Below are 27,464 nucleotides of genomic sequence, written 5' to 3'. Positions count from 1 at the left end.
GAGAGAAAGAGCCTTAAACGATACACGCTTTCGAGAACAATGACAAGCGTGTGTGCTTTCTCTCTCTCTCTCTCTCTCTCTCTCTCTCTCATGCACCTGCGTGTAAAAACTAATTAAAGCCACGTTCGCGAGGACATGAAAATAAGAGTAGCGTCGTGAAAGGCGAGAGCCCTTGTTATTTTTCTTTACGGCTCGTTATGAAGCTCGGGGAAGCAGGTTGTAGACGAGGCTTGTAAAAAACGCATTCGTTGACATCAAAGCGGCCGGGGAGATGCGCGCAGGACGCTCCTTTTTTTCTGATTACGATTCTCTCTTTCTCCCTCTCTATTTCCCTCCCCGCATTCACTGCTGGACCACCTGTCACGTATAAATGCTCTGGCTGCTCTCTCGGGTTTTTTTTTTTTTTTGCCTCGCCTCGTGGGTTCCCGTGAAGTTTATTGTACGCGTGGGTCTCTATTGGATGGATTGTTTTTTTTTTTTTTTTTTTTTTTTTCGATTTATTGCTCTTACCGTGTGCAATTTTATTAGTATTTTTACCAAAGGTCTTTGGTGATACACTGAAGAATCAAGTAGCTCCGAATACACCGCGGATTCGGACTAGTTACTAAAATTCACTGGTTAAATATGCGAGCTAATCAAGGTATAGTTCAACCCTTTTTTCTCTCCACTCCACATCTTTGCAAAATTAGCCTGTATCCTCTAGAGCAACTATGAATAATTCGCCCTAATTGTCCAGAGTTCCGTACGTACAAATTTACAATTTTTCCAATCCTCTGCCCTGCAGTGCTGAGGTGCTCTCCTCTGAATGCTCTACAGTAATTAGATCAAAGTTAAAACTATAAATTGAACAGTGATTCAATGCAACATTTTGTATCGTAGGAAGGGAAACTTGTAACAAAATCATTAAAAATTTTACAACGATTCGGCCTAAGCAGTACCTGTTTTATAAAGAATTTTAATAATTCTAAGAGCATGTACCAATGCCTTAGTTAAAAATGCACCACCTCTATTTTTAGTTTAAAAAATATGCTATTTAGTTCGTTGGTATAGATGAGCGGAGACAGATAAAATTGTATGTCCAACAATTTGAGTATTAAATCAAACAAGTACTTTACGATCATCTCGGCAATTCGAGAAACGTAAAGAATCTTACACTTTCCGTTAGCGCTTGTTTCTCCTTCATCTTACACTGCACAGCCATACCGAAGAGTCCTGTCGACGATCGAGGACGAAACGTGTTCGGGTTTCCCTCGCATTTGCCTCCCCCATTTCACCAAGTATGTCGAGCCATTACAAAGATTGGATGTGCTCGGAAAAAAAGACATTAAGAACATAAGATACTTTTATCATGCTTGTTTTTTTTTTATTTCCACTTCCAACGTATCTCATGGATTATATGGTTTGCCACAGCTCCTTCGATTCATCATTGAAAAAGGTTCCACTATCTCACTTCGTTTCAATAAACCGAATGTAAGCTGCGTTGTACATGTTTGTACAATAACTACCTTTATCCAACAAAAAAAAAAAACCAACCAAGAACTACTTTTTCAACTCAACATAGACATTTGTGTACCCTTTTTAAGCTTAAAAATCGAGATGAGTAGGTACAACCCTTTTTTTCCCAACGAAATCGTCCCTCGTAAAAATAGTACTCCCACGTACTCGGCGATCCCCCGAAATCAACTAGAGCACATCACCGTATACACGAGGTGCACATGACAGAATGGAGTCCCGATATTTACTTGGCAGGGCGTTAAAGCCACTATCCTGTCTCCCGACGCACCAACCATGCATCAAACAGCTAATCGCATTAAACCCCTCGAAGCCCCTCCCGTCGCCGTATCTTCGAAACACCGCTACAACTGCCACCCCCTCCACCCTCTGCCCCTCGTTCGCTCGATGATATTATCCAACTTTTTTTTTCTTTTTCGCAAAAACGGGACAAGATAAACAACCATCTCTTCGCGTAAAGCACCCTCGGCACGAGAGGATGGCAGTCGAGGAAAAAAATAAACCAACCAGCTCTACACCCACACCGAAAAATCCGTTGCACTATTCATACAACCCCGTCACGAGCCGGCATCATCCTCACCCCCTGCTCCTTTCCAGTCGTCATATACCAACATCATAAACTCCAACGCGGAGCAGAGATAGAGAGGGAGGGTGGGTCTCATCCCCCGTAAGGCAAGCCTTCTAAACGCTATATTGATTTCACACTCGGGCTCTGATACAGTCGTCGCCCCGACCCCCCTGGCGAACCCTTACGCTCCCTCGAGGATTTTCCGACTCCCTTCGCCTTAACCCCTCTCGACGACGCCCCCCGCCTCCTTCTTCCCCTCCCCTCCGATCTCTCGATGTGTGTACGTATGCAGGCGTGCTGAGAGAAATCAAACGCGGCGCGCCGAGAGCACCTGTGTATTTATTACCACTCCCTTTCTTCCGATTCACTCATTCTTCTCATCTTCCCGGCTCCTTTCGCGCGCGCTTTGCCTCTCCCATTGACACACGCTTTGCCAAGCTTTCATGCGCTGTACAGAGGGAGGCTTTGTTCGTGCCGGGGAATTGCGTAAGTGGACCTTTTCTCGATTGGACGGATCTAACGGAGCGGCAATAGACACGGTGCTCGCGTGGGTATACACGTTTGGGTTTCGTTGTATACCGTCGAGGCTTTGTTCCTCATACTTTTTTTTTCTCTCGCGCGCAACGTGGCTTCGACGGCTCGGACACTGATGTGTGTACCGTACGTACGTACATAGGACTTATTTTTCGTTCCTTTGGGCGTGAAAATCCACCATCGCGCAATTTTTTGAGGATTCGCTTTTCTTTTCTTTTTTTCTTTTTTTTTTTTTTTGCTATTAGGTACGTATAGGAAGCAGTGAGAGGTCGATACGAAATAATAACTTATGAGTTTGCTGGTATTTTAATTCGTTTGACCGAGCGTTGATAAATAAATGTCAGTGATGTGAAACGAATTGGCAGATAATTGTTGCAATGGGTATTGTAAATTTTTTAAACATATTTGTAGCATTTAATTGAAATGTTTAGTTATTATTTTCATAGGATTGAAAGTAGTAACCACCTATTGACATGATGCTTCAAATTCTGTAAACTTTCTGCATTCATGTACCCATTCTCAATTGTTTGATTTACCTTACATAGTTCAATTGTTTATCACAAATCAGATTTGGTTGTTTAGAAATCAATCATTTTTAATCGTGTTATCAATTTTATAAATATATAAAAATTAAAATGACACCTTCATCTATAAAGTGTTTAGAGACAACTTTTTTTTTTGTCAAAGTATAGTAAGGTGTACTAATTTATATAAATTATTTATTTCTCTCGGAGTACGAAATTAATTTGAAGTTGAAATACAGCGAAGTTGAGCTAATCTTGTACAATATATCTTTTACAAGAATCAGCCTCAATCGAATGTAACTTTTTTTTGCATCTCATTTACATGAACAAAAATGACGAATTAGAAAAAATTATATACTTCTAGAAAGTCATGTATTCTTTAAAATAACTTACATAGCTGCACGCGAAGTGTATAAGTACTTCTCAAAAAATGTTGAGTCGTAGATGATGATGATGCTTTTTTCTAAAACTACAATGCAACAGCTATAATAACAACACATACTTTAATCGTTAACTTTCGTTAAACTTGGCTAACTTGTTGTTACTTTATCGTCACGATTTGTTTGGTGTAACTTCATGAGTAACGTGTTATTGCTCATCTGCCTGATCAGTATTTGTAAACACAAAACAAAAGGTAAACAGTGATGCATGTATACATTTTCATACGGAAATAATTTGTAGGAAGGGGGTTTCGTATTATTTGTGATTCACGAATACCGACACATGTATCGAATAGTGAAATCAGCTAAGCAGTTTATTTGCACATATAAAGTTAAATTATGAAGTGGAATTAACTTATTTAGCTTATTTATTAATTTGTTACCTGTAACACGAAGATTTCTTGTGACTATCTGAAGTTTGAAGCAAGATGAATAATTTTTTTTTTACCATTGCATGTCAGGTGTAGCTCTTAATATTCCAGCAGTTTGTGCTGTTTACGAGAGATATTTTTCACGACTTTTTTTATAGTTTTCTATTCAACTATTTTACCCTGCCTATACATTTATTTGCTACATGTTTTAATAGAGTACATAACGTGCAAAATCGACGTGCACTAGTTTGAAAATCTTACAAAATTATAAAGAATATAACGCTTGTACCTCTGGAGGAAGTTTAGCTTCGGGTATGAAATTTGACCATCTTATATTCACTATTGTAAATGATTTTTTAAACGTCTAGAAATGTACAGTTCGCAAGAAGACAATCGGTGGTCATTTCTACAATGATTATTTTACAGTAATTGACAATATACGTACTACCGAGCAAAAGAACTGCAGCAGAGCTATGTACATTCGAATTAGGATTTATTCCCACTGGTGCTTCAGACTGTGAAAGCGTGTTTATGTAAGAGTGATTTCGTAATGTGATTAAAACGTTGATGGTCACGCGATCGAGAATACTGCAAAGAGAGCAACGCCCCGATCTTACACATTGTGGTTACGTTGATACGAAACCACTCGTAATTTTTTATTTTAGTTATTTTTTTGTTTATTGTTAATTACAGTACATAGTTATTATTAGTCACCGTGTATGAGATGTTCAAAAATTATTGGTATGACTAAAATTATTACATTATGAAATATGATTGATTTATAATCAATGTATAGTGTTATAGAAGGAAAATTTAATGTACACTTTATGGTTGAATATGGAAATGAATCTAAAGTCAATAAAATATTCATGATTGTTACGCATATAACTATTAAATATGAGCATTAAATACTACGACCCGCATATACAGAGGATACACGTTACCGCATTCGGTTTCAATAATTTTCTACAGAGATGTATGTATATTAACAAACATCGGTGAGTTTAATTTTGTTTATTAAAAAAAGCTTGCCATGGATCGTTTATTAATCTTATCCTTGAAATATCATTTCTTCGTATTTCATTTTTAATCAAGGTATGATTAAATTATAGAATAACACAGTACTAATTTATTCATGTTAGAAGTAAAATAAACAAGCTGTTGGGACCTATAGTTTTTAAACTTTAAAGAATTTATACAAAACAAAATTTAATTTTCGTCTATTATAATAAACAATACTTAATCCTAGAAAATTTTGGAAAAAAAATTTTCAATTTTAAAATTGATGTTTAAAATAAAAATAATTAGATTCTAATATGATCCCAACAAAGGCTTGGAATTGTTCATCGCGATCCATCTTGGAAACAGTTTGAAAAATAATTTTTTTGGCAAAACTTTGTTAAGAACCTTATTCAGTGAAATATTCTCGTACGTGGCTTTTGGCCACGCAAAAATTCATTTTAGCAGCACAAGAGGCTCCATAAAGTCCAATTTCATTTTATCGTTTGATCGCGTCCAAAACTCAGTCAACTATGTGAACTCCAACGTGTAGTCTTTATGATCCATTCCTCAAGCTGAGCTATACCTTTTAACACCAGTACAAAAATGCACCCCCACAAATTAAGGAGTTGGAAAAAAAGCACCCCAAGAAGCGTATAGATCCACACCACGCCCTAAAACGAGTATATCCCTCGCGTACTTTCCATTCCCGAGCACACTCCACTCTGTATCGACTAACTTACCGCTCTACTCTTTCGCCCCTTGGTAGGTATACCATGTACACTTGTGAATTTTACGAATTCTTGGAGCACCGTCGCTATACAGCTCCGGATTCTACTGCTCAAGAGCCCGGCCAATTCAACGAGAGCGTCTGTTATCTCTTTCAGGGCTCGCCTTCGCTTCGGCGGCTGCCCCGTTTTCCCGTCTTTCGTTTCTATTGCCGAAAACTCCGATGGCGGGACCGGAAAATCCTACAGAATTCATTTTTAAGTGCTCCCTTCCACCCTACTCTCTATCGTCTTTTCTCGTACATCGACTCTGCCGTTGATGTGTGTTTTGTCTCTTCGAATGCAAAATTTTTAATTAGCTCCCCGGGACGAGGAAAAAGAGTGACACGTGTAAAGGCGCCAAAGCCGAGGAAAAAGAAAAATTTTAAAAAAATTGACATACACGAGCGGGAGTCCATGCATTTTAAATTATTAAAGTTTATACGGCACACGCGCACATGCGTTGGACGTTTTCCGGAAGCTCCGAGCTCGCGACATTTCCCTGCATACATCAATAATTTAACGCAAAAACTCACTGCGAGATTTCGCGCACGAAAAAACACTACACTCTGGCCCAATCGATATTTCGCGAGTCCATACACACAGTACGGTACAATGAATCGGCCGATCCTGCGAAATCGGAAGTATTTTGCCTACACGCGCGTACCGTAAATATACGACGCCGCTTTTAAAAGCACACGGTCACCTCGTCACCCCCTACCCGTGCACTCCGAAACGATACCCCGACGTATCATATATACATAATGTTCCGAGTCGCTAAAAATATGCGCATTCTCGCTCAATTCTTCTGTTATCCGGCGGCAAAAATTTGTTCAAATCGAGGAATCGATGCATATTTGCTGGACCCGGTGGTGTTGGGGGGATTCACCCAAGGATTGGAGAGGGAGTACGAGAGAAAAAGAGGCATCGGTGGATGGGGGCTCGGTTCGCGAGATCTAGAGTACCTACGGTGTGTGGGTTCCCTCGAAAGGGCTGCCACCGCCGCCCGTTATGTAAAGTCGACCACGGCGATGACGACGCGACACGGTTACACACTATGTATATACATCATCAGAGAGAAGCAGAGACAGAGTAAGAGGACGAGCGGTGAAATCGATTGTTCGCTGGGGCTCCGTTTCCTCTCTCTCTCTCTCTCTCTCTCTTGGGACGAGAGCCATGTGTCATATGTAACCCCGGCTCGATCTGCGGACGAAAATTGAATATGTATAAACGAGCTGCTGCTGCTGCTTGTACTATAGAGCATTATAGTGTTCTGATGAAGTGATGTTTTGTCCACACGGAACTACACCACCGCCACTGTTAAGGGGTTGGGGGAGGGGGGAAAGGGAGAAGCAAGTGGTACGATGACTACTGTAAACCACACGGCAGTGTATACCAGCGGCTGCTTGCCCTCCCCCGAGACGTGTTTTCGAAATAATAGTCGCGCGAGGATTGAGTACGGGCCCGGCCCCTTCGATTAAATATAGATCAAACGCAGCAGCTCCGCGGACGGACTTTATTGGCTCTCTTACTTCCACTTATATATGTATATACAGGTATATGTATATGTACTTCGGGCCTATTGTATACCTATCCTGTCGATGGGGTTGTACCGGTGACTGCGTGCTGTATATGTTATATTACGTTGGGCTACTGAGAGTTATTCGAACGACGGGGATGACAATAAGGAGACAGGGTGATATGGGCACGTGTTCAAGCGGTTGTTTGGCTCTTTTTTTTTCGAGGTTTGTTTTTTTTTTTTTTTTTAATGAATGAATAGGGAAACATGAGTTTCGGGTTTTTATGAGGATGTTAGGACCGATTGTACGAACCATTTATTGCTTCATCATGGATGGTATAGTTGACGCAATTTCATTACTGGAATTGCAACAATGGTCTTTAATTAGTTCACGAGTGTTTTTTTTTTTTTTTTTCTTATTTCGGGAACAAAGAATTTTCATTACCACGAATAATTAAGGCAAAAAGTCTCATGACAGATTTACGTGCTCGATCGAGACACAGCATGCCATATTACATGCCAAACAATTACTTACTTTTAGAGCTTCTCACAGACTTTTGGCGAGTAAGCTGGTGGTATGTATTATTTACGCTTCAAGGTGACGATTATTTTTAACCGGACGAAAACCTTTTTTGTTATTCAACAGCCTTGAATTTATCGGTCATGTTTTAATAAAACAACTTTGTGCTCGTGTTTTTAGCTCCAGAGTCTCTGATAAACCCCCTTCAATATTCGATGAGGATCCCAAAAAGTCTCATAAAACGTGATTACTGGATAGACAAAAAGGCTTTGTCAGATTTTCGGTGTGTGCACGTAAAATTCAAGTGACCGCCCAGTGACAGCCACAGTCAATCATTTTTTTTTTCTTTTTACCGATTGACAGTACTCAAATACATACTATTTATCTAAAATGTTCAGCTAAAATTAAAAAAAAAAACACACACACACATTAGTATAGGTACATCCCCTTTGTCCTTCCAAGATGACGACGTACAGATAAATATGTACCACCTCGCACACCAGATTAAAAAGTGGAGACGAGCATGTAAGCCACACCGGAGCACCGCAATGAGAAAACAAAAAACAAAAAAAAAAAAAAGAAGAAAGGGTACAGCGTAGGAGGACGCCCAGATATTCGTCGAGCCGCGCACAAAAAGCAACGTTGACATCGTTCAAAGGATCATCCGGCAAAGTCCTACGACTATACGATAAATAAAAACCTCGGTATAATATAACACACGTACGTGCCTACCTACCGTGAGAGTATTCGAAAAATAAAAGCTCGAGCGATTGAACTTGACGCGTGGCAGCGCCTTCGTTTTCTCCTCGAGCCAGAGAAGACTATACGTACCCTCTCTCTCGAAAATAAGGAGAGAATCAATCTCCTCCGGCTCTCGCACGCTCGTTCGGAGGCAAGAGCCTGAGGAGCCAGAAAGGGGGTAAAAGCGCCCCCGGCTCTACCCCCCTCCCCGCGTCCCGGCCATGCAGGCGCTTAATTCCGAAGATCTCGGTCTCTATTGCACGTATTTCTTTTTTCTTCTTCTTCTTCTTCTTCTTCTTTTTCGCCGCCACCGTCTGCTACACATATGTATATACACACATAGGCACTCCCACAGAGAGAGAGAGAGAGGGAACCTAGGCTTGCGCACCGTCGAACGCAAAACTAGGTTAGAGAACCGCCGAGAGGGGCAGGGAGAGAGAGAGAGAGGAAAGTAAATTAGAGCGCCGCAAAGGAACGAACGAGCCAAAGAAAGAAAGAAAAAAAGCCACCCCCTCCGACTCTACCCACACTCACCCATACACACAAGTAAACACCTCTGCCCCATATATACGTACACAGATGGTTGTTCGCAGTGCGCACTCGCGCCGAGGGAGTGCGCGCATGCACGGCTGCGCTACGTTACACCTATATACACACACGATAATACCCTGGCGCGTTAACCCTGCAGCCCCTCGCGCACTCGCTACACCATACACGGTTTGGCATCGTCTCTTTTTTTTCGGCGGGGACTTTACGGGTGAGAAAATAAATTCCCGGGGATATATAGCTCGCGCAGGACACTCGTTGGTGCCTTGATTATCAGAGGCTGTACAACGTAGGCCACCGGCATTTAAGCGCTCGGTTGGCTACTCGTGGTTGTGTACACATAAGCTGGCGCCTCTGCCTCTTCCGTGATTGCAACAGAGAGAGGGTTGGGGAAGGGGGGGGTGGGTAGTATAAGGGCGCGTCGTCCGGCGAAAATTGACTAATCGGCCACCACCGCCGCAGCTGCTGCAGCCTCTCCTCTCTTGACTATCCGTCCCGGAAGTAATGAGATTTACGAGGGGTAGTTGCATATGCGCGCGCGCGCACGTGTGTACGTATGTGTATGTGATGTCGTGCACCAGCTTTCTCGCTCCGTTTGATGTGGCTCGAGACGAGGGAGTTTCCAAAGGTTTTTCCCTTCTTTTTTTCAGGCTTTACGGTAAAAATATGTGTACATGTACAATCAGTGGTCAACCTTGTAACTTTCTTCTTTTTCCCCGCTACATCCCAATTTCAAGCTATTGGAGAACTGGTAGGGTTGCGCGAGACACGTGGACGGGTTTTTTCAACCCATTCGCGTCATCGATCAGGTCAATCGCCTCGACAGACCGTGAATTATCGAACCCGGCGTTTTAAACGCGGACCAGCTCTTCGTTTGATGTAAAGCACACATGTTTTTTCTCATTAAATGACGTTTCCCGGTGTAAGGACATTGTTTTTTTGCCAAACGGCTTGTGCCTTATCGCTTGGTTCTCGCTGATCGAGCGACTGTGAGAATTGCTACTTAATGGCGCAGTTAAAATTATGATGACGATGGGTGATTAGTTCAAGTTCATTGTAAAGCGTCATTCGAGCGAGGGAGAAAAGGATAAGGGTGAAGAAAAAAAATGGACAAAAGTTGTCCCCTTCAGGGTAAATTGGGAGATACGTACGCAAGGGTCGAAATTTATGTTGGAATGTGTTCGAGGGACATCCGCAAATAGAGGGATAAAAGTCGGAGTAGGGTCAACATGACGCGCAAAAAGAAAAAGAGGCTGCGCCAGCTGAGCAAAACAAAAGCTGTATCACTCGGAAAAGTTGAACAACTCAAAAGCAAAGAGAACGAGAGAGGGGCGAGGGGGTGGGGGTTGAAATTGCAGGAGAAGATGGTAGGGAAAAACCAGCGTTGTACGCAAGAGATAAAGTTCGAGTGGGAAACAAGGCGCAGCGTAGCGCAGGAAGCGGGAAAAAAGTGGTATAACTCAATATTAGGGCTGGCACTGGTTGCAGGGTGCAAAAATAAAAAGGAAAAAAAAAAAAAAAAAAAATAGATGTATATTTCTGCGCGAAATTGCGTTTGCCGCGAGAAAAATGGGATAACTTGTAAATGTAAGGACGAGTTGCGCGCGAACTGTGAATATGAAAAAGTTCCACGGGTGGCGTGTACAAAAGTTGCGTATAAATAACAATGACGGCAACGATGGAGTGATCGAAATGGTGAAAGGAGTGGCATTGCTTTTTTCGTTAAAAAAAAAAACAAAGAAACGTGGGAGTTAGTAGAAACACACAATTTACTCGTAAATAATTAAAGCAATGCGTAATTCTGATGAAAGTGAAAATTGTCTCATATACGTGGGCGAATAGACGAGCACACGCACACGATGTGAAAAAACAGACGAGGAAGGGAGTGTGAAATATGAAAAGCCGCAGTGTAGTCGAAGAAACAGTTTTTCCCAGGCAAGAGGGAGAGGCGGGAGAGAAAAAAAAGTGCAGCGCGCATATGGCTGCGACTGCGGGCGCAGTGGTCGCTCCTTTGCTGGAATATTTCAAGAAAATTGAACAGCCTCCCTACGTGTGTGTGTGTGTATGGGAGGGTAGCGTTAGCTATACTACTTCGTGGGAGTGACCTACAGGTTTTTCCAAAGTACAAACACGAGCTTCCACTCTGCCGATTGACATTCCAAAGCGTATATTATAAATAAACAGCGTTTGTTTGTCCAATTACGAGAGATAATTATACTGTACTAATTACCCTTGCGAAAGTATATTATGCGAGTGCACTTGAGTCGGGCATTGCACACCCCATACGCGTCGTTAATAATATTACAGAGGACGCCTGAAAGGCTGCCGAAAATTGATAACAGGACGGAAGAGAGAGAGATGAGCCACTGCAGTTGCACGTCGAAGTGAAATTGATTGGTGTTGCACACGCAAGCAAACAAGTCACGCGACCGCAACGACGTGACAAATAGAGACACCGCGAAAGGTACCAAAACAAAAACAACCTACACATTTCACACAGGGATATAATATATGTGGGTGTGTACACGATATAGGGAGCGGGAGGAGGAGAAGGATCTTACCTTTTGAGGCCGTATCCCCTGGGGAGTCGGTCAACTCGTCCCGTGAGGGCGGCCGCTCATCCGCCGAGCATATCTCCTGCTGATCCGCTGGATGATTCTCTCGCTGAGTTCTGCCGCTGCTGCTCAATTAACTATTCTCCTTTGCTGCTCTGCAAGTATACATTTACGTGTACATGTATATGTATATGTATATATACCTATGTATGTATATATGTATATACGCGTGGCACTGTGACACCGCGCCCCGCCCCCACCCCCACCGGCAACAACAACAAAACGAGATAATACAACTCCGGGGATGGTTACACGCGAAATCCGCACTGCAATCACCTTTTCAATGTTACCACATATTTATGAAGCATCACCAATATCATTTGTACAGGTGCTTCTTGTCCGCGTGAATAAACAACGACAACGACGAGCACTCGCACAACACGTAGTCACACGGTACAATTAATTATGTATATTTATGTAGGAGCACACATGTATTAATAAGTATAGGTAGTCACAGCACAGCACAGTTATGCAGTATAGCCAGTGTATGGAGTGCCGAGAGCAGCCACCGACTGCCCCACCCCCTCCTTTGGTTAACTCGTTGTAGAGAGGTTGACGCTACGATATGCGTGCCACCGCGCACGGATGTAAGTGTACCCAGTTTCAGGTGTACCCGTGTACGTATTGGGACGAGGGTGGCTCTGGAAGACGGGAGGAAAAGAAGCCTGCCTCCGTATACTTGTTTGTTTGTTTGTTGGTTAGCTTATTTATTTATTTTTTTATTTTTTTATTTTTTTATTTTTTTTATTATTTTTCCTTCACTTTTCCCACCCAGTGAGAAAAAGAAGAGAGCAGCGCTGCTGATGCTGCGCCAGATCGCATGGGCGAGAGCAGAGAGGGAGGCGGCGACGGAGAGGCGTGTGTGTATATACGCGCGTGTGTATGTGTGTACGTACATATAGACGAGCAGCTATCCGCACCCTCTAGCTGATCTCACTCTTTTTCTCCCTGCCTCCCTCTTTTGCCTTCACCGTCCTCGTCGTCGTCGTCTTTTCCTTCCTGCTTCCTCTGTATACCCTCGCACTGATAACAACGCTTCTTCTTCTATTTTTTTTCTTTCTCTCTCTCTCTCTCTCTCTCTCTCTCTCTCTGTCTCTCTTTCTCCTTGTCCACACACGCGTCGGTCCCTCTTATTTTCACCAACTCCGCGCGCACTTTGCCCAGTACGTGCGCACAATTGTCCCCGTCATCCCCCTCGCGCTCCGATATGCCCTTTTGTCATCACTCGCGCACTGAATACATATTATAATGCACGCGTTAATATCCCTCTCTCTTTCTTTCTCTGCACTGTACACCCAGTGCGCCCACGTTACGACACTGTGTGCCGTATCCGCAGCAGCAGTATCATCAAGATACAGAGAGAGAGAGAAAGAGAGAGAGACCGGACGCCCCCGCGACGATGAGTTTTCTCTGTCCAGCGGGCAACAAAAAAAACACACACACACACACACACACACCAGGGTACCTTTTGTCAAAGCTGCAACTGCCTACTGTGGTGGTGGTGTCGGTGCTGCTGGTGTACAATCGGCACTCGGTGCACTGGTACGAGGGAATAGGGAAAGGGGGGTTGAAGGGAGATAAGGATAGGGGTCCAGTTGCGCAGTCTCGGCGCGTACACGCAGGTGAAAGGGAAAAGGGGAAAGAAAAAAAGTAGCGGATGGCTAGGCTATAAGCTGCACCGCTGTACGCGCAAACCAGAGACCGAGAAAATGCAGAAGAAGAAGAAGGAGGAGAAAGAGGAGGGGAAGAAAGAAGAAGAAGAAGAAGAAGAGTTGGATGGACAGATGGGAGGGTGGGAAGGTAAAAAAACGAGACGGCGCGAGAGCGAAAAAACCGAGCGAGAGAGCGGGAGGAGCTCCGCAGACTCCTGGAGGCGCTCCCACGGCGGACTGAGGCGGCAGCGGCGGTGGCGCCGTGACTCGAGCGCGCGACCGAGCGAGCCGTGTGCTATTGCCTCCGGAGCGGGATCGACGAAGCTCCTCTCGTCGGAAGGGGGTGGTAGGTACGGCAGAGCGCGCCTGCGACTCCCCCTACTAGTGTATAGGCCATAGGGGGTGAGTTTTCTGCGCTTGCTCGACCAACGTATACGTATGGATGATACACGGACGGACAAATATGTATACGTATAGGCGTGCAGGTGCGCGGTAAGAGGAAGAAGGAAGTACAAGGTGAAGGATATGCGATATACTGCTGCTGCTGCTGCTGCTGCTGCTGCTGCTGTCGAGGATGCGAGGGAGCGCCTCGCCCCTTTTTCTATTACATGTATATATGTATACCCACCTACCTACCGACTATACTCATCTCGAGCTCTGTGTGTCTGTATGTCACAGTGTGTGTGTTTACCACGGTGGCAATGGTCAAGCGCTGAATTGGCGAGTACAAATTAAATGGCCCAGAGAAGGGGCTAAAGACGACCAGAGTCGTTTGTTGGGATCCTTACAGGTGTACCCCCCTCTCTCCAACCGAGGGTTGTCCTCTCCATTGAGCGGACAGCCCGATGACAAATACCCATCCTACATTACACGATGATTTTTAACGAGTTATCGCATCGGGTCCGTATAGCGGTATACTTTTGGGGCTTCCGTGTGTTTTCCCTCTTCCGAGTAGTCCAGAGCTTACCCTCCCCCCTCCCTCCCCTTATACACATACGTATACGTACGGCTTTGTAGGTCGCTGTGTTACACTGCACGCCACTGCGAGCTCAGCGCGACTGACTTTCCACCACCCACCCCCACCCCTCTTTCATGTGTATACCTATATGTACACGCAGTTCCAAGAGTCAGCATTAACAGTTGGGTGTAGCATAAGCTACGTGAAAAGCTACGCACGCAGAAACACGTATTAGGTACATCCAGAGGGGCGAGGGTTAGGGGGTTGTATACCCAACGATTATTTTATCGCCCTCGAAGGAATTTTGGGTGTATATATGTACACGTAACTCCGTATGTTACGCGTTGAGGAGGGTTAGTTCACGGCGTGCCCTCGTACCTCTGACACAAGGCTTGGTGGAATTTTCATTTCTTTAGCCCCAGGTAATCCATCCGTATGTACGGCTGTACGGGGCACAGGTACACGCCCTCCTGTATTTCACCTCTACCTGCTGTGCAAACATCGCGATTCGGAGGAAAGGGTGTGTGCGCTGTATACAGCCGTGGCATGTATTTTACAGTGAGGGTGGCGCAGAAACGGGGGAGGTCGACAGCGCCACCGGCGCGCCCACACATGCCCCCGAGACCCCTTTCGTATATATACGTAGCCATCACCGGAGTGAGCCGGGTTTCGCATTTCAAAAGTAAACACGCGAGGGGAAAGAAACAAAAAAAGAAACGATGCTCAAAAAGACGCTGCTGATTGCGCGGCAAACTCGTGGATTCAATGGTATTGTTTTAATTGTACAGCGAAAAAATACGTGGGCGAAAAATCGGCCCGATCGGGAGGGCGCGTTGCTTCGGCGGTCGGTGTTTTATCTTTTTTTTTTTTTTTTTTTTCCACCAGAGGCAAATACACCTACTCGACGCTCCGAGAGCCCAGCTCCCAGAAGCTGCGTGTTACGGCGCTATAACGTAACCATGGCGATCGCCGGTCGATACGGGGCTTGCGCGTTTCAGTGCTGCTGCCCGAGACGCGCTCGTGTGTGTGTGTATAGTACACCCCCCGGCCGGACCGTCTCTCGTCGCGATCGCAAAGGGGCTAGAGAGAAAGAGGGCCATCCGTTTTGGTGGACGGAGAGCCCAAGCGAGCCAAGGAGGTGACAAGAAGCACTCCAGGAGAGGTGAGACACGATGGAATATGAAACTACAAACAACTCCGGCTTGGAGTGTACGGCGATGGATGTGAGGGGGGGGAAGGATGATGGTTTAATTACGGAGCAAATGAGACGGTCGGGCCGACCTAGTCTCGTCGGCTGCGCGGTGGCAAGTAGAACGAGTCGGCTTCGGTCGGACGCGGCCGACTGTCTCTCGGGGGGGAGCCGCCCGCGAGCTTATCCGGCTCATCTCGGCCGCGAGCCGAAAATCGAGGGAGGGGGACCAGCCGCGCCCCGGAGCGGCCTGTAGAGGTCGGTGCCTCGCAGGGCCCGAGAAAAGCTCGACATCTGCGGGACGAGGAGCGAACCAACGTCCATACACACACACACGTGGCTCGTGCCCCGCCCTCCTCCTCCTCCCGCACCAACTCATATGATTTTTCGCTCCACCGTCTCTATATACACCCTCGACCCTTTCGCGTGCAGCTGCCTCGCTCCTCGTTTGAATTATGCACGGTATGGAACGCGCGCCCCCCGACTTTTTTTTTTGGGGGGGGGGGCTATTGTATACGGTACGTATATTGTTAACATTGGCAGACTAATGGGATGGTCTCTAATGAGCTCGTTTCGGGTTTTTAGATACATCGGGACTGACTCCCGAAAGCCGCGGTTGCGTGCGACTGACTGACAAAGCCAAAACCCGGGGGGAGGGGGGTGATCAGAACTCTATTATAACTTTGGAGACATAAGTGGGTCGAAATAACTCTTGGCAACGAAGGGTGTAGAGGGATGGGGGAGGGGCGCGTTTCGCGATTTTCACGCTGACTGTGAGTTTATTGCTATTTGTATTGGAAAGTTTTTCGAGTGAGCGGTGGTGTCAGAGTCAGCGGGGTTGCGAGAGACTCTTGCTTTATTGAAAGGCTGTGCGACGCGTCCCGCGTTATCAGTTTCCACCGTTATCGGTGGAAAATTTGTTTCATGTAATTTTTATTTATTCCCGTACTACCGTCGCGCGGGCGCGTCTGACCAAAACCAGCTTTTTCTACTTGATCCGCACTCTCGGGCGCTCTAGTATTATGTGCGTGTGTTTTATTACGATTTTCTCCACGGAATTGAAGGAGCAAAGGGCCTTTTCGAATTCGGTTTAGAAACAATGCTGAGGATGACCTGGTTCCGAGTTATTTACGGGCGATAAACTCCGAGCGCGAAAATCGTTCGAAAAACAAAAAAAAAAGGATCTCTCATCTCTTTTTTCAAATTTAAAATCTATCACAGCAGCAGTAGGAGCGAGAAAAAGAAAGAAAGTGGAGTGGTACGGAAGGTAAATCAACGAGCTGCTGGCGATTATTGAAATAAAACTCACAGCCCGACGGAGGAGCTCGCGTATAAATTAAAATAAAAATCGAACTCCAGTCGGTATCTGCTGGCGCAATATCCAAGGAAGGGAGGAAAGAGGACAAAAACAAACAGCTACGACCCTCTTTCTTTCTTTCTCGCTCGATTTCTTGGCATTACAAGTAAATAAGTGCATACACAAGGATTGTACGATACAATGCCCGATTGACGTGACAATAATAAGGAAATACGGTTTAACTGTATACAGTCGGGAAAATTAAATTACATTTAATTGAAGATGCCCCAGTGAAATCCACTAGGTAAGCAGGGTAAAATATTTCGGCACGCAAGTAACGCCAAATAAAGTGTATTCCTGTAAATTAATTGCAAAAACAACCCTTGTGGCTTCAGCGTAATAATATGTCCTTTATCAACGTATCGGAGATTGAAAAAAAAAAGATCACATGCAACAATTGAATTTCTCGTCTTTTTTGACCAAATTGCACGCACCGTATATATATACGTGTACAAAAGGGGCACTTAATAATTGACAAGGGCGTACGTATATAGGAAACCCGAAAATTCTTTGGCCACCGGCGTCGAGTCCTGTGTTATTTATCGCGCGACATATATACGTACACCGTTCGGTGGGCCCTCATCTCTAATATATGTACAAGGATCCCTGGCTCGAGAAGGAAAGAGGATATAGGTACGCGACGCATACCTCCCTTATACCTGCTGGGGGCTTACGAGTCCCTCGAGCGCTTTCGTGAGGATCTTTCCCCTTCGAACCAGTCCCTCGTCTTCTTTTTCGCGAACTTCTCGAGGCTTCGTTCCCCAGCGGAGCTTGTTTGTCTTCGAGCTTTATTTCAAAAGTGCGGCGGGGAAAAAAAAACATCTCCCCACCCCCCTCCTTTCTACCTCGATCGGAGTGATTGCAACGCGGCTATTTGCAAGTATGTATAATAATATTCGCCAACACCAGTCCAGGGGATGTATATGTACACCCTTTGGGCGATTTATGGGGCGCTTGATTTCTCGAGCTCTGGTATGTGTGTGTGTGTGAGTAGGTGCTTTTGCACTTTTTTTTTTTTTTTTTTTTTTTTTTTTTCCTTTGCACCAAGGGAAAAAGGAAGGAAGGAAGGAAAGTAGGTCTCTGCAACGTAATACTCCTCTCGGCCCTGATATTCCGGTGTCTTTTGCGCGTTTTATGAGCTTTTTCATTCGGGTGTGATTTGCTGGGCCAAGCCAGAGCCAACCGACGGGGATATGAAATTCAAATGTCAACGCGGCCCCTGCCAGCGGGGAAAAAAAAAAGAAGGGGTGGTGGGTGCGGTGGTGTCGTTTTTGGCTCGCTTCGATTTTGAATTGATTCTTTTTCGTGGAAATTTTATGCACGAGGATTAAAAAAAAAGGAGGGTGGTGGTAATTATGTGTGTACCCGTCGAGATGGATAGTTTTATTTTTTTGTGATGTACTACACGTGCGGAGATGGTGTATTTTTTTTTCATGTATAAATTTATGTATACAACTCCAAGTTGAGGAAAAAACTGTGAGTGTATGATACACGTGTCTTTGATAGAAATACGTTTGGGATTTATTCGTAACTCGAAGCGAGTACAACATACACATACTCACTCGTCGACCCTGTGTACAGCCAATATTTTCGAAACCCAGGAAGGAGTGCGTTTTTTTCTTACTTTCTTTCAACCTTTGAAGTTTCGAAGTACGAGGTGGATATTTTTTTTTTTTTTTTTTTTTTTTTTTTTTTCAACCAGACGAGAAATTGAGCTGTTAGTGAAGGCTCCTAGTTCAGCATTCGTTGCAAGTAACGTTGAAAAACTCCGAGGTCGAGGAGTTAAAAGGGATGCAGGTTTGTATTTTTTGAAGCGCAAGCTATTTCCAGATCAGCTATTTTCAATGAGATGATCGATCATTAAAACCCAAAAGAGCTGCTGAAAACTCCGGGAATAAGTATACAAAGCCATCATCAGTAACCAGTGGTTACAAGGTCAGTAAGGGATTAATTTTTTGGCGCTGAAGACAATTCAAGCACGTCCTCTTTACACAAGGGCGCTTTTCCTCCGAGAGATACACTCACCGCTGAGCTGTTAAAAATTCCAAAACGGCGAATCGATTTTCATTCACATCATCAATACAAGTGTATGGATTATATGTACAAGTGTATTCTGTACTTTGAACATGTGTATGATAAAAGTTACCAAAATTATTGATTTTAACGTAAAAGATATGCATGACAGGCCCTGGCCCTGTACAATATGCTTTTTACTCTCACGATAGGTACAGCTAATAGTACGATTATGATGTATACTTACACAATTTACACGGATATACAACCATATAATCAATGAAATAGATTATTTAACATGAAAAAAAGCAACTCACCTTTGAATTATCAGCTGTGTGGGTAAATGGGGGCACGTTCCGAAGACCGCGAAGGCGCGAAAGTCATATTTGGAATCAGCGCCATCTATCGGACGATTATTCGCGAGAAAACTCGTGGCTCAGAAACCCTATGGACGTTTTTTTATTTTGGGTGACGAAGAAAAGCTCAACTCAGATTTTTATATGTAAAATGACATGCATGAATACGAGCTGTGCTTTTTTTCGTCCGCCGAAAAATTTGACCGCCTGCAGATGGTAGAGCCAATCAGCGGTGACTTTTAGACATTTCAGCCATTCAGACACGAACGCAACCCCCCTCAGTCCCCTCATCCGTAGTGTGTCAGCTGTGCAGAGAGAGATAGACAAAGCGCTGGCGCAGTTAATGTTTTTAAACATTCAAAAAGAGGGGATAAGGATTATGATGTAGCATTAAATAAAGCCTAATTTACGTGCTGTTATATGACAGATCAGACTACAATTAATTAATTCACTCATGTGACAAACGTTGCACGTAAAATCACATGTGACAATAAAAACATGACGTAAGTACGTACATCCGGCAATAATACCGCGTCGGCTCTCACTTTTATTGTAAATATAAGAAAAACTTGGCATTTACAAACATTGCAACAAATATTGCAAGTATTGACAATAACACATCCATCCACGTCTAGCAGTTACGACTAACGGATAAGAGGAACAAGCGCATAAATAAATAGTCAATAAAAAAGACTTTTTATAACCTCAACTAACAAGACCATACAAAAATGATGAAAATAACTACGATAGTGAATCCCAAACGGGTTTTTGGGCTTGCCCAGCTCCGAGCTTTTTCACAATTAGCTATAAAACAAAAAGAAGTGACAGATGACAAGATGCAGGCATGGCAAATACACTGCTATGGAGGTTTGGACGAGTTAAAATTGACAAAGGCCAAGATACCGATGCTGACGAGACCGTCTGATGTTTTGATCAAAGTAGATGCAGCTAGTGTCAATCCAATCGATGTTGCCATGATACGTAAGTTGACGAAATACCCTGTAGGTACTTATACTTGATTTCAAACAATAACAATGATTTTTTAGGTAGCTATGGAGCAACGACTCTGAATCTTTTGCGCAAAACCAAGGGCTGCTGCGAAAACAGGCCCTGTAGTGATATCGAGTTCCCGTTGACTTTGGGAAGAGATTTTGCTGGTACAGTTGTTTCAAAGGGCCATGGTGTAGATAAACTTAAGATCGGAGATGAAGTTTGGGGAGTCGTGCCAATTGAACAACAAGGCTGTCATGCTGAATTTGTTCTTGTAGATAGTTCTTTGGTAATCTAAATTCGAATTGTGAAATATTTCTTATGCCTCTTTTTAACTTCAAGGACAATCATTTACCAAATTTAATTAATCCAGGTTAATGTCCGTCCTGTAAATGTATCCTACATAGAGGCAGCAAGTATTTTGTATGCTGGACTGACAGCCTGGTCAGCTTTGTGGTACACAGGAGGAATGTGTTACAAAACTGTTCTTAAACAACAAAAAAAAAGAATCTTAGTACTTGGAGGCTCAGGAGGTGTAGGAACTTTGGCAATACAACTCTTGAAAGCATGGAATGCTCAAGTAAGTTATTCCTAGTAAGGCTTTAGAGAATCGTTTAATCAATACAGTAATGTAAAATATTTACGTTAGGTCGTCACAACGTGTAGTGCTGATGCAATAGATATGTTACAAAATTTAGGTGCAGATGTAATTATAGATTATAAAGAAAGTGATGCTGATTCAAGAGTTATTGCAGAAGGACCGTAAGTTTCAAAGCACACTATTATTTGAAAATAATTCGACACGCTTGTGAGTAGTATTTTTTGTTTATAGCTATGACATAATATTAGACTGCAGTAATCAAGGGGCAGACACTGTTAAATTGAAAGGTTACCCTCACAGTAATTACGTAACATTAAACTCACCACTGTTAAAAAACATTGATGAACATGGACTACTCTTTGGTTCGATAAAAAATCTTGGTGACTTGATAAAATACAATATTCCAACTAGTGAAAACCAAAGCTTTGTTAAATGGGGATTTTTTGTTCCTTCTCCAACTGGCATCAACGTAATTCAAGAACTGGCTGAAAATAAACAGGTGACAGATAATCTTTATCAAAAAAAAAAAAAAAAAAAAATCAAACAATTTTTTGCGGAAATAAATGTAAGAATTGAAAGGATGAGTAATCTTAAAACATAAATTACAGATAATTCCAGTTGTGCAAGAGGTGTATAGTTTTGGAGAACTACCAAAGGCATATGAAAAAGTAGGCGAAGGACATTTGCGAGGAAAGGTCGTTATTGACATGAGATGAAAATTTTAAAAATTGTACCATCTAGTGCTGTAAAAATTATTTTACTTGAAGAGCCGTCTAATGTCTTAATCCTATTTGTACAAAGTAATTTATTTACAATAAAATTTTACTTTATTTTTTACAGTTATCTAATGGCTTGAGACCTTTTACTACTTAAATTTATTGACAATGTGTCAATTCCAAAACCTACTTTATTTCTAACTTCTAACCAATTTGGAACAGCAATAGATTCGGCTTTTCGAGCACCTTCTTGTAATAATTGATGCAAGTACTCAGGCTCACTCAAGTACGCTTCTATTTCTTTCCTTATTGGATTCAATTTTTCGATGACTATATCTGCCAGAAGCAACTTGTATCTAAAAATGCAGTAGCGTGTTGGCGCATTTATAAAATAATATTAAAATTTAAAAAAAGGATAAAACTTACTTTCCTGTATCTAAACCTTTGGCATCTTGGCAAATTTCTTCTGGAGTTTTATCAATAAGCATAGAATGAATGTTGATCAAATTAGCTATACCGGGTCGATTTTCAGGATCAAATGTTACTTCCGACGTGAAATCTGTGATTGCCTTTTTCACTTTAATAAGTATGTCATCAGGAGTATCAGTTAAATCAATTCGACTTTTGACATTTGTACATGATTTGGACATTTTCACTTCTGGATCTTTTAAGCTTTTGATGCGCCCAGCATCCCCTGAAATTTGTTGATAATGAAATGATATATTTATATTAACAAGCACAAAGGTAGCAGCTACTTTAGTTCGAAATAAATAAACAAACTAAAGTTTTTACTTGCTCAAAACAAACCTATATTAATTTTTGATGATCAAGAAATCGAAAGTTACTGTAAAAAACACTTACTGTTAACGATTGAAATCGGCATAGGAAACGTTTTACCAAACGTTGAGTTGAATTTTTGGGCCAAATGTTCAGCCAACTGTATATGCTGTACCTGATCTTCACCTACAGGCACATGTGTAGCTCTGAAAATTAAAATTAAAGTTTTCCAAAACAATTGCTGATGTACAAAAAATTTTGTTGGATGAGTTCTGGTATACCAATTACCTACTTGTACAATAGAATGTCAGCTGTTTGCAGTACAGGATAAATGTATAAACCTAAAGGCACGTCTTTTAAGGTTTCACTTTTCTCCTTGTACTGAGGTTGACGAGCTAGTCTAGGCATTGTCACTAGACATGAAAATATCCAGCTCAATTCCGCGTGCATTGGAATAACTGACTGTTGAAACAAGATGCTCTTTTTTGGATCGATTCCACAGGCTAACAAAGTAGCTGTGAGCTTTATAATATTTTCTTTGAGTTCTAAGGGTTTCTGAAATAGAAAATCATTAAACAATTGTAAAAACATTTCCAATAGAAAATAAATAAAGCAAGAAGCTATACTTGTGTCAGGGTAATGGAATGCATGTCAACAATGCTGTAAATTACATCTTCGCCAGCATTTTGCAAATTGACCCAACCCTTAATCGCGCCTAAGTAATTACCTAGATGTACAGTGCCAGTCGGTTGTATCCCCGAGAATATCCTCTTAGGATATATACTTTTTGCTTCCTTAAACAACAATAATTTGATTATTGATACCAACATTTTTTATACCATGAAAATCACAAGCGTTTTATTTCTACCTTACTGCAGTACGATCTCCTTAATGTCCGTATTATATTTTGACTGGGGAACACTTTTAACTGATTTAAACACAATTGACCCAATGTCAAAACTTTCTTTAACATTTTTAATATATTTATTAACAAAATGCATCAACAAAAACTCTAGTAAGCTTGAACCTTTAGAGCTTGGGATCAACGTCATCTAGACATTTTCCAACAAAAAGTAGAAGGTAGAAGTACCTATCATCGGTACTACAGATTTCTTTTTTTTTTCATTGCAAGAATCCTGACATACCGACAATGGGTATAAGAACAGCTCTTCTTCCGATACACAGTATTTACCCCTCGTCGGTACAGCTGACTTCTTTCAATGATAAAAATTCTACCGTACCGATGGTGCGTAACATGCGAGTCTGTTTATCGTCGGTACAGTAAAAGTCGATGCGCCTTCATGATATATCGGTGAAAGATGATGGGCATATTCCTCACAATCTTCAGTCACAAATCTGCTGAGAAAAGCATGGTTTAATAATTAACACCACCATTCAGCACCATATTATATGGAAGCCCGGACACAACATCTGCATAAAAACGCATAAGCACGCACAAGAACGAATATGAGTGCACGAAAGCACGCACGCAGCTTAACTGCTGGCACAATTTGTGGAATACAGCCTCTGATTTTATCATTCTGGTAAAGAGAGCACGGTGTAAGATATATATGTGAAGTTATGTGTGGTAATCACTACTAAGTAGTGCCATTTGGTCGATTTTATCAAACCATATAAGTAGAATATCTATTCGTTTGGAGGTCGATTTTTGGGTAAAAGATGAATTATAAACTTGCCGCAAATGTCAAGATTAACGTTATTTTTTTATCTACTATCTATCACATTAGTTGCGGCTGGTTTATAATTGAAAACATGGCTCTACTGTGAGTTGTAATAATTATTTCGATCAGCGCCATCTAGCGTCGCGGATTTTTGAACTAAAAAGTGGCCCTAAACTTTTGATCCACAGCATTAGCGCTTAGAGCCATTTAAGCAATTATAAACCAGCCGCAACTCGTTTTGTAGCTATAAAATAAAAAAATAACAGTATATGTGTTTTTGGCGGCAAGTTAACAATCTATTTTTTATCAAGAAATCGACGTCCTATGTATTTATACTTTTAAAGATAAATTTTTGAGTAAAAAATAGATTTTTAACTTGCCGCCAAAAACACACGTATCGTTATTTTTTCATTTTATAGCAACCACATGAGTTGCGGCTGGTTTATAAGTAATTAAACGGCTCTAGGGCTAAGCTGCCTAAAGCTCTCCATCAGAATTTCAGAAGCAATTTTTGGCCAAAAAAATCACTACCGCTAGATGGCGCTGATCGAAATAATTATTACTATAACTTATCGTAGAGTCATTTAATTGATTATAAACCAGCCGCAACTAATTGAGTAAACAGGAAATAAAAAGTTGACGTGATTAATGCTGTTTGCGGCAAGTTTACAATTTAATTTTTATCTGCAAATTGACCTATATATTTATACTTTTGGAAGTAAATTTTAGGTAAAAGATATATTAAGGGCCTTATCAACTTGCCGCAAATAGCACAGACAACGTCAACTTTTTATTTGATACGTACACAATTAGTTGCAGCTTGTTTATAATCAGATACATAGCTCTACTTTCAATTGTAATAATTACAGTACAGCCATGTAATCGTTAGTATATTTGCATGAATTAATACAAGGAAAAAAGTTCAACTTATTGAAGTTAAATATACCCGATGATAACAAGCACGATTTCTCATATTCTAGAAAAAAATCAAAGAAAACATGTTGATGGATGATGGATCCAAAGCTTGTATAAGTTTCTTGTAGTTTTTTTTTTTGGTAACAAGTGTACCCATGTACATGTCGTATTTGTAATTCTCACTAACATCGGAAGATAAATTAATAATTATAGAAAACAGATAGCTTCTTAAGTAACAGTAATTGCCCTCGACACATATTTATATGACTAAAACTTAGTAACTTCCTTAAGATATACTACTTGAAATCATGAACTTTTCGGAAAAAAAAACCTTCTTGAATTTTATAAATATAATTTCATTGCATTCTTCTAAAGTACATTAATTCGTGTGGTGCCTCGTGATATTTTTCATTTCCAAATTATCATCACAACAGTAGTGTTTAAATAAGTATGTTTATATAGTTTGAAGTAAACGTTTGCTATGGCATGCAGGGATACTTACCCATCAACATAATTTTTCACAGAGCTACGCAAAACCATCATCATACTAATATTATATTTGCTTTATTCAAACACGTTACTCATAGATAATAACAACAGGTTAAATACAACGTAAGATATCTCTTGTCAATCAATTAAACGTGTGTGCAATGCAATTGTCATCTTGATCCTTGCACCCCCCCCCCTACATAAGGCACCCTTGTGTAAACAAAAATCATTAATAGTAGTAATAGTAAAATAGTAGTACTTATAGTAATCATTACTAAGTAGTAAGTAGTCGATTTTACAAGCCCAATAAGACAAGTAGAACATTTAAGGTTTTGGAGGTCGATTCGCAGGTAAAAATTAAATTGTAAACTTGCCGCAAACAGTATTAATCACGTCAACTTTTCATTTTCTATCTATTAAATTAGTTGCGGCTGGTTTATAATCGACTAAATGGCTCTACGATAAGTTACAGTAATAATTATTTCGATCAGCGCCATCTAGCGGTATTTTTTTTTCGCCAAAAGTGGCCTCTAAAATTCTGAAACCGAGCATAAGCGCTTGGAGCCATTTAACCTATTATAAACCAGCCGCAACTTATCTTGTAGCTATAAAATGAAAAAATAACGATATATGTGTTTTTGGCGGCAAGTAAACAATCTATCTTTTACTCGAAAATTTATCTTCAAAAGTATAAATTCATAGGAGGTTAATTTTTAGTAAAAAATAGATTGTTAACTTGCCGCCAAAAACACATATATCGTTATTTTTTCATTTTATAGCTACAAGATAAGTTGCGGCTGGTTTATAATAGGTTAAATGGCTCCAAGCGCTTATGCTCGGTTTCAGAATTTTAGAGGCCACTTTTGGCGAAAAAAAAATACCGCTAGATGGCGCTGATCGAAATAATTATTACTGTAACTTATCGTAGAGCCATTTAGTCGATTATAAACCAGCCGCAACTAATTTAATAGATAGAAAATGAAAAGTTGACGTGATTAATACTGTTTGCGGCAAGTTTACAATTTAATTTTTACCTGCGAATCGACCTCCAAAACCTTAAATGTTCTACTTGTCTTATTGGGCTTGTAAAATCGACTACTTACTACTTAGTAATGATTACTATAAGTACTACTATTTTACTATTACTACTATTAATGATTTTTGTTTACACAAGGGTGCCTTATGTAGGGGGGGGGGTGCAAGGATCAAGATGACAATTGCATTGCACACACGTTTAATTGATTGACAAGAGATATCTTACGTTGTATTTAACCTGTTGTTATTATCTATGAGTAACGTGTTTGAATAAAGCAAATATAATATTAGTATGATGATGGTTTTGCGTAGCTCTGTGAAAAATTATGTTGATGGGTAAGTATCCCTGCATGCCATAGCAAACGTTTACTTCAAACTATATAAACATACTTATTTAAACACTACTGTTGTGATGATAATTTGGAAATGAAAAATATCACGAGGCACCACACGAATTAATGTACTTTAGAAGAATGCAATGAAATTATATTTATAAAATTCAAGAAGGTTTTTTTTTCCGAAAAGTTCATGATTTCAAGTAGTATATCTTAAGGAAGTTACTAAGTTTTAGTCATATAAATATGTGTCGAGGGCAATTACTGTTACTTAAGAAGCTATCTGTTTTCTATAATTATTAATTTATCTTCCGATGTTAGTGAGAATTACAAATACGACATGTACATGGGTACACTTGTTACCAAAAAAAAAAACTACAAGAAACTTATACAAGCTTTGGATCCATCATCCATCAACATGTTTTCTTTGATTTTTTTCTAGAATATGAGAAATCGTGCTTGTTATCATCGGGTATATTTAACTTCAATAAGTTGAACTTTTTTCCTTGTATTAATTCATGCAAATATACTAACGATTACATGGCTGTACTGTAATTATTACAATTGAAAGTAGAGCTATGTATCTGATTATAAACAAGCTGCAACTAATTGTGTACGTATCAAATAAAAAGTTGACGTTGTCTGTGCTATTTGCGGCAAGTTGATAAGGCCCTTAATATATCTTTTACCTAAAATTTACTTCCAAAAGTATAAATATATAGGTCAATTTGCAGATAAAAATT

The 27,464-nt window shown here is 41.3% G+C and overlaps 3 protein-coding genes across 5 annotated transcripts in view; 1 reads left to right on the top strand and 2 right to left on the bottom strand.

The window, feature by feature from the left end:
- Positions 1–13,391, bottom strand: part of sif (guanine nucleotide exchange factor still life) — an 86,398-nt gene extending 73,007 nt beyond the window's left edge. Inside the window, exons 1-2 of the mRNA XM_089591550.1 lie at positions 13,122–13,391; positions 11,603–11,751 (exon numbers count right to left, since the gene is read on the bottom strand). The gene's annotated coding sequence lies outside the window, so the exon portion shown is untranslated. The remainder of the gene's footprint in view (positions 1–11,602; positions 11,752–13,121) is intronic.
- Positions 13,392–19,522: 6,131 nt separating this feature from the next.
- Positions 19,523–21,615, top strand: LOC106647350 (NAD(P)H oxidoreductase RTN4IP1, mitochondrial). Of its 3 annotated transcripts, none has more exons than XM_014363689.2 (7): positions 19,523–19,684; positions 19,820–20,162; positions 20,228–20,460; positions 20,545–20,751; positions 20,821–20,933; positions 21,004–21,271; positions 21,381–21,615. In XM_014363689.2, the coding sequence occupies exons 2-7, from the start codon at positions 19,910–19,912 to the stop codon at positions 21,486–21,488; spliced, it is 1,182 nt and encodes a 393-aa protein (XP_014219175.2). In that variant the 5' UTR covers positions 19,523–19,684; positions 19,820–19,909; the 3' UTR covers positions 21,489–21,615. The 3 variants fall into 3 exon arrangements, with proteins under 3 accessions (XP_014219175.2, XP_014219174.2, XP_089447039.1); XM_014363688.2 differs by having other exon boundaries at positions 19,817–20,162; XM_089590913.1 differs by having other exon boundaries at positions 19,523–20,162.
- TrpRS-m (Tryptophanyl-tRNA synthetase, mitochondrial) lies at positions 21,606–23,307 on the bottom strand. The gene is made up of 6 exons (XM_014363569.2): positions 23,134–23,307; positions 22,892–23,059; positions 22,558–22,820; positions 22,350–22,471; positions 21,915–22,182; positions 21,606–21,844 (listed from the first exon to the last, which is right to left on the bottom strand). Exons 1-6 carry the CDS (start codon positions 23,236–23,238, stop codon positions 21,613–21,615), a joined length of 1,158 nt encoding a protein of 385 aa, XP_014219055.2. The 5' UTR covers positions 23,239–23,307; the 3' UTR covers positions 21,606–21,612.
- Between the last annotated feature and the right edge of the window lie 4,157 nt (positions 23,308–27,464).

The sequence above is a fragment of the Copidosoma floridanum genome, unplaced genomic scaffold (genome assembly GCF_036245765.1).
Source record: "Copidosoma floridanum isolate Cflo_tuat_1 unplaced genomic scaffold, Cflo_Japanese_pri ptg000013l, whole genome shotgun sequence".
In the NCBI taxonomy this organism is placed as follows: Eukaryota; Metazoa; Arthropoda; class Insecta; order Hymenoptera; family Encyrtidae; genus Copidosoma; species Copidosoma floridanum.
This window is presented reverse-complemented; position numbering and strand designations above follow the sequence as displayed.

Coding starts and splice junctions, on each gene's coding strand:
- LOC106647350 (XM_014363689.2), top strand. CDS start 19,910: ATGATGAAAATAACTACGATAGTGAATCCCAAACGGGTTTTTGGGCTT. Junction 20,752..20,820: donor TGAAAGCATGGAATGCTCAA/GTAAGTTATTCC, acceptor TATTTACGTTAG/GTCGTCACAACGTGTAGTGC. Junction 21,272..21,380: donor AACTGGCTGAAAATAAACAG/GTGACAGATAAT, acceptor CATAAATTACAG/ATAATTCCAGTTGTGCAAGA.
- TrpRS-m (XM_014363569.2), bottom strand. CDS start 23,238: ATGTTAAAGAAAGTTTTGACATTGGGTCAATTGTGTTTAAATCAGTTA. Junction 22,472..22,557: donor GCTGACATTCTATTGTACAA/GTAGGTAATTGG, acceptor TTTAATTTTCAG/AGCTACACATGTGCCTGTAG. Junction 21,845..21,914: donor AAAGGTTTAGATACAGGAAA/GTAAGTTTTATC, acceptor CTGCATTTTTAG/ATACAAGTTGCTTCTGGCAG.